The sequence below is a fragment of the Penicillium angulare genome (genome assembly GCF_028827245.1).
Source record: "Penicillium angulare strain IBT 27051 chromosome Unknown utg000011l_segment0_segment0, whole genome shotgun sequence".
Taxonomy (NCBI): domain Eukaryota; kingdom Fungi; phylum Ascomycota; class Eurotiomycetes; order Eurotiales; family Aspergillaceae; genus Penicillium; species Penicillium angulare.
Window position 1 is genome coordinate 421067 of NW_026623170.1, and position 6962 is coordinate 428028.

At 40.0% G+C, this 6962-nt stretch overlaps 1 protein-coding gene across 1 annotated transcript; it reads right to left on the bottom strand.

The window, feature by feature from the left end:
- Nucleotides 1-5676: 5676 nt before the first annotated feature.
- N7478_012333 (uncharacterized protein) lies at nucleotides 5677-6399 on the bottom strand (the record flags this gene model as incomplete). The annotated part of the gene is made up of 1 exon (XM_056928547.1): nucleotides 5677-6399. The coding sequence occupies one exon, from the start codon at nucleotides 6397-6399 to the stop codon at nucleotides 5677-5679; it is 723 nt and encodes a 240-aa protein (XP_056773105.1).
- Between the last annotated feature and the right edge of the window lie 563 nt (nucleotides 6400-6962).

Consider the following 6962-nt stretch of genomic DNA (forward strand, 5'->3'; position numbering starts at 1 on the left):
ACTTAAGAACCATAGGTTAATAGCATAATTCTATAAATCTTCAGGAACACTAAGTCTATCTATTAAAAGCAGCTGGCTTAACTATAGCCTTCCTATCAAATTACCCTTACTTTCTTTAGCTACTCACTCTTCTAGTTGTTTAATATAAAAGCTATCCTTTTCTTCCCAGAGCTAGACAATTTCTATCAAGGAAGTCTTAGCTTCTAATAAGTAGCTTTTGTAGCAGCAGTCAAATTCCTTTATATAGTGTAGGAGGATCTTATCAATACCTGTGTTCTATATATCAAACAGTCTTTTCCAAAAAAGACAGTACTACTATTAATTAGCGGGGCTAAGTCCATAGCCTACTTCCCTTATAAATCTTTCGGTAGCGATCTTTTCGGCCATCGTAAATTCATTAAGGGGGCCTTTTAAGGTCAGCAAATCCTTTAGATCAAGGAGCTTAGTACCTTTCTTAATGATTTCCTAATAGATAGTTTCACTAAGCTGTGATTGGATATTTCTACTTACAGAGAATGTATTCTTCTGTTTGATTAGCTAGACTATATCGGAATATTCCAGCTTAATATTATTATTCATAACACTCTAAATCTCCTCAACCTTCGTTATTATATTTGCCTATTTTGACCGGAGACCAGATCTTCCAAGGGGATCATTAAGCTTTATATAGTTTACAAGTATATTCTTAATAATCCTATACAGCGCTTTCCCGTACTAAGAGGTGTCCATGGCGGTCAAAGGAGTCTTAGCCTGAGGTATGGCGTTCGCCTTAGTCAACAGAGGTCCAGTTGTTTTATTACCTTCCTAAAGTGCTACGGGCTTGTTCGTCTCTTGCGTCACATCTTTAGTATTATTTCCTTTCTTTCTTCTTTTCTTCTTATAAGACTACGCATCTAGCCCTTTATAGTCTACTCTACTTCTTTTATTAGGTATAGGAAATAACCAGTAAGAGCCACACTTTACTTCAGGATCTAGACTAGCTTTAAGAGTAAGGAGAGGCAGTAGATCTATTATCCCTACCTATAGCCGCATTTCGCAGACTATACGTATCAGTGGAAATAGTTTGTTGAGGAGCAATCCGGGACTTACCAAAATCAGAAATACCTAGGATATGCTGTTTAAAAGGTTCATAGTCACAGTCGCCGATCCCGCAGAATACAAGCAACTCCTGAACTTTCCCTACTATCAAATTCCGAAAAGCTTCTTCTATAATTGTATTATACTAGGTAAGTCAGTTCTTAGAGAAGTTGTCGAGGGGAGTTACTATGCTGCTGCACTATATTTGGTTACGTCCTTGACACTAACCCAAAACAGGAAATATGGTGTCTAGACTGTAGTAACCAGTGGAAAAGCAGAGAAAGTAGGGATACACAGGACCGACGTACTTCTCTTACCAGCCAACCATATTCGCTAGACTTTCTTGTATGCTCTTTATAATGCTGTATTTGCTTTGGCGGTGGCGTGTCGCAAGATGCGGATTGTCAAGCTGTGGCAAATAGCAGCTTGCTTCTACTAGAAATTTCGAGGCAATTTTAGATGTCTAAGAAATTCCCCGACGCCAAGATCTGAGCCAGAGAATAATGTGATGGCAGTTTAAGGTAAACCCTGATGCTGCTGCTGCTGCTGTTGTTTCCCTACAATTAATTAGACAGTGATATTATTCCCTCCCAACTTCCGTCGGAGAGTCTGTCGAGGAATGGATTATTCCTGAGGCATATTCTATGGAAGATTTGCCTGATGCCCCTCTACCTATACACGGGACTTCTGCTGCGGAAAGTTTATTCAGTCCCGAAGAACCACTTGTAGAAGCTTCTATTGAAGGTTAGCCTAAGCAAAATCATTTGACTAGAATCTCAGTTCGGGACTTAGCTTTATACGCCGATTAGGGAATACTCCGTGTCAAAATAATGGTTAAAAGAAAGAACAAGCTTGCGAGAAGGGGTCTCCCAATGGTAAGCTGGGATGGCATTGTTCAATTTGTTTTTTAGTTGCGTTTTTCGAGCTGGATCAATGATTATTCTCTTTCTTACCGGCCGCCTACAGACGCGTTTAATATGTAGAGCTGTTCAATGCGGAGGCCCTACGATTTTCCGTGCAAAGCTGTCAATATTTCTGCTGACTAGAAATCCTGCTAATAAATGTTTAGCTCTGGGGGGTCACAAAGCAGAACATTGGCCAAACATACTAACGCTGGTGAGGTTATGTTGAACGCAATTAAATGATGGAGCGGTTTTGATTTGAATCTTAAATCTATCGATCTTCTATTTGATACAATAGATAGTTTTATGATATTTTATAAATAAACATGATCAACGATTTCACTTTGAAGACCCTTTTTCCTTATGTTATTTATAAATTGTACCTCCTATATATACATAGGAAATATTCTTAGGTGATTAGGAATATTTATAAATAGCCTTATGGCTCTAAAAGACTTACTCAGTTCCCTATATGACCGGTAATAATCTTTCTATAGATGAAGTTCTTTTTATAGATATTAATATCGAAAACCATTGAGAGGTAGATCAGTTAAATACCTTAGAATATTGATTTAAACTAAGACTTTACTATGGCCTATAAGGCTAGTTTCAAGTTCTTTTCACCATCTTAAACTTAAGCTAAAATATGCTTTTGTGAAGTACACCAGTTGTGATTCGTTATGATCCCTTTACCTATCTTGATTATCTATCTATTATCAATCATCTATATATATATATCCTCTTGCGCTAGTCAAAGCCCAGAATCACCTTATAGAGGCTTACACCCCAATATAAACATACACATCCTCTTACACTAGTCAAAGCCCAGAATCATCTTATAGAGGCTTACACCCCAATACAAACATACTTATATAACTAAAGATCCGTATAACCGGTTCCAATATTAGGATTCCACTTTGTAATCTGAGCGACAGTCACACCCTTGCTGCTAGTAATACTTATGTAAGTATCACCTGAGCTGACGAAGTAGAAGGTTATGCAGTTATCTACTATTCTGGTTTTAAAGGGAGTAGAGGTAGGAATCCCGTTACTAGAAGAGGTAGTTAAGGTGGTTAAGGTCGTGGCGGTGGAGCTAATAATATCTATATAGACGTAGTCGCCCACATTAAGGTAAGTATAAGAAGAGCCGACGGCTAGGTTCTAGTCGTAGAAGCTGGTTAGGGGGATATTATATTTGTTGGCGATAATAGCGTAGGTATCGCCAGATTAGATAAGGTCGAACTTGTTGCAAGTAGTAGTCATACTAGTCTAAATAGGGGTAGGGGTAGTAATACTCTCGGCAGGAGTAACTATAGTTAAGACCTTGGTGGTAGTATTAGTAGTAACCTTGGTGGCGCTAGGGATATCAATATAATAGTAGTATCCGACCAGGAGGTTAGTATAATCTATAGTATATATCAGTATAAGAGCTTTATTCTTATGTACTTTACTGCTGATACGCAAAATTCATAAGAGGAATATAACTTACTAGAGTTAAGTAATAGGTTCTAGATAAGAAATTCGGTTAAGCTGATATTATACTAGCTCTTAATAACACTATATAAGTCGCTCTTTACCACTAGGTAGTATTAGTTACAAGTAACAGTAGTCTTAGTTTATTGAGGCTTATATAGAGTTAAAGATAACGAGGTTGATAAGATCGACCAAGTCGAAGACGATAATAAGACTAACGTTAACGATGACATAGAGTTAGTGATTATAGAAGTAGTTATTATAGAAGAAGCTGTTATAGTGGGTCTAGTAGATATAACTATACCAACCATATAGTAATTTTGACCGCTCATAAGATCTAGGTAGGTAATACCCAGGTTAATAGACACAAAGGTGTCCTTAGTTAGACCCTATTCAACAGTAAAGGAAGAGTAGGTGTCCCTAGAAGCTACTACGGTCTTATAGTTATAAATAATTAATGAACGAGGAAGGATTACTATTCCCCAGGTCAGCTATAGTTAAGTAAGGAGGATGAGATCGGTTTAGAAAGTTGTTAGCACTATTGTACTTCTTGATCTTTGAGAAGAGATAAGTGATATAGATAAATAAGTAATATAGAGATATAGATAATAGAATTAACTTATAGAACTTACCTATAGTATACAAACTACAACGGTCGGGAAAAGAAAAAAAGTATTTTTAAGTTCCTAGTAAAGTACTAAGTGCGAAGCGTATGGTAACTAGCCCTATTGTATCTAGTATAACTAGATTACTACTAGTATATTAAGATATTGAATCTTTTATCTTGGTTCCAACACATGGCTTCACCGGACTCTCACGTAAATAGATAGAAGCCCCCGAAGCGATGCACTAAGATATTTAAGGAGAATAGAGCGCCCTAGAGGTCCATCCAGTGGCTTAGTGTATAGAAATTCCACGCCTTATGGAGGTGGCTAAGTCTTATTGAGCTAAGCTTTGCGAAGCCTTCTTGTAATTTCTTGGTATGGAGGATTGGGGTTACAGGTGGAGAGATTCAGGGACTCCAATACGTGGGCACGTCTCATTCTTTAGGGCCATATCACCTTGGCGAACGCCACCAATTTTATCGGAGAACGAGAAAAAGAGACGATACTAGCGTATTACAAGCATCAAATCAATTCACCACATAGTCTGGTAAACCAGTTGCGCTATCTGTTAAATTAAAATACATCTCAACTTGAAGTCTAGTGTGAACGGCGCTACCTGCAGCCTCAGCCAATTTACAACTGGACCGATGGACGCAGTCCATTTTCGCACATCTTACTCCATGCTCCGTACTCCGTACTGAGTCCGTAGTAAGTCACGAGTAAGAGAAATTCTTGATCTCACGATGCAACGTCGCTAATATAGTGTTGCAGCCTTTTACTATTTAGAACTTCTAACCATTGGTCAGAATACTAGTCTTGCGGTTGAAAGAGAAACTAGACGACTGAACGCTCCGCCCTTTCGCCTAGTATTGGGAGATTGACCCGGAGCGACAATCCTGTAAATACAATACAATAAAATGTGCCCAGGTGCCCGAGGTGGTCCTTTTGGGGGCCGTATCTCGGGATTCGGAAGGACGGATAGGACGGAGACAACCGAGAACAGTGGGGACCACAATGATACACAGATTAATTGGGTTGTGGCGAGTTTTCCTCATTTTATTGGTGGTTTTTATTATGCTATGATTGCTCAAGGGTGTGAACAGCTGCATGGACCCTGAGACCCCTGAGACCCTGAAACCCTGAGGTTCGGAATGTGAAAATTTGAAAATCTCGAAATTTGAAGGGCTTGCCGCCTCTCCCGGGAGGCGTGCGCCTTCTTCCAAAAAGACTGAAATTTCCATACCGACAAACGGAGGACGGTTAGAGTGCCATCAAGTGATGCTAAGCAATTTCCTACTGTTGTAGACGAACATAAAAGTGGGGATAATCAAATTCTTCAAAGCTTGGCCGTCGGCACATAATTACTATAGCCTTGGGAGACCATTGGCCTGCGTGTGGTATAAATCGCGCAAAATTACCTGAATGAGAAAACAAATCCCAAATTATAATGGTAATATCAATAGTAATAGTAATAAGAATGAAAATAGTAATAAACGAGGGGTGAAAAGTTCGCGAAACAAAATCGATGCTATAGAATGGTATAATTGAACACACATGTAATAAAAGCCACATTTAATTACAAGTGATGACAGACTTTGTGACGATAGGGGAGAACTCATCTAACCCATCAATATGAAGTTGGTTATCCCGACCAGTAGCATTAACAAGGCCGTTCTTGTGACCATGAACGATTGACTCGCCGGATTGCTGGCAGAGGACGTACTGGTGCTGGTCGGACAGGTCACGTTGGGATTGTCGACAGTATTGGGTGCACAATACCAGGTAGTGGCCGAGGCGTATAGACTGGAGGCGGCGGATGAGCTGATGTTCACGGCGCACGGATTGGTGGTTGGAGTTGGGCCGAGATAACCGCAATTTTCACCGAAGGATGTCACGTTGAAGGCATATGCGTCCATCGCATCACATTGACCAGCAGAAGTAGCAGCCACCAGATCGGGTTCCTGGCCCGACTTGCTTATCGTAAATACTGTAGAGCCAGTTTTCAAGATGTACTGAGATGAGCCTTCCTGAGAGCAATTGTTGACCCACAGAGTCCAAGTCAAATTCCAATATCCATCTGGATACTCAATGGTATTAAAGAACCTCGAGATCAGCGTTTCATTCCCTGGCAATGGCGAGAGCATCTCAATAAGGCCGTCGTCTGAGGAGCCTGGTGCGGTATAATTATTGCTTTCTAATAGGCTCCAAGTAATTGAGCTCGCCAATGCGGGAGGCATATCTGGTCGCTGCACCGCCCACACGATGGGCATCAGCGCCTGGGGGGTGTAAGTCGCATTGCGTGGGAACACCAAGTCCACTTCGAAAATACCCGGGTTGGTCATCGTGCTCGTTGGAACTTGGGCCAGCAATCGATGCCGCGATGCAAGAGGGAGAAAGTGAACGAGTGTAAGCCCCAAGTTGTAATGAATGAGTTGCGAAGGATTTTATGGGATATTGATTTGAGTTGGAAGGAAAAGGTCTTAGGCAGAAGGGAATTCAGTTTGACGGGGGACTTCCGGGTTTCCCACTTGGTATCCCAGTTTTGGCTAGTATACATGTACGGTGGACAGGGATCTCTGTAATAATACTAGTTTATCCTAGCGCCTGTTAGTGTCTTTTTAGTGTGTAGTGGCTTACATCCGAGTCTACATAGTACTTTCATCTCTCTGCTCTAGTAGGTAAGGATATCGGATAGTAAAGATTAAAAAGAATAGTTGATATATAGAACTGATTCTTGTAGGATAAGAATTGTAGCTATTGTTTATATATTTTAATATTGTTAGAGCTTGCTAGGGTTTAGGGTAGTTATATATTAGTAGGTATATTATAGTAGATTCGCCTACGGAGTAATTATAAATTATATTTAAATTGTATCTAAAGGGATTTAGGAATCCTATAATAATTT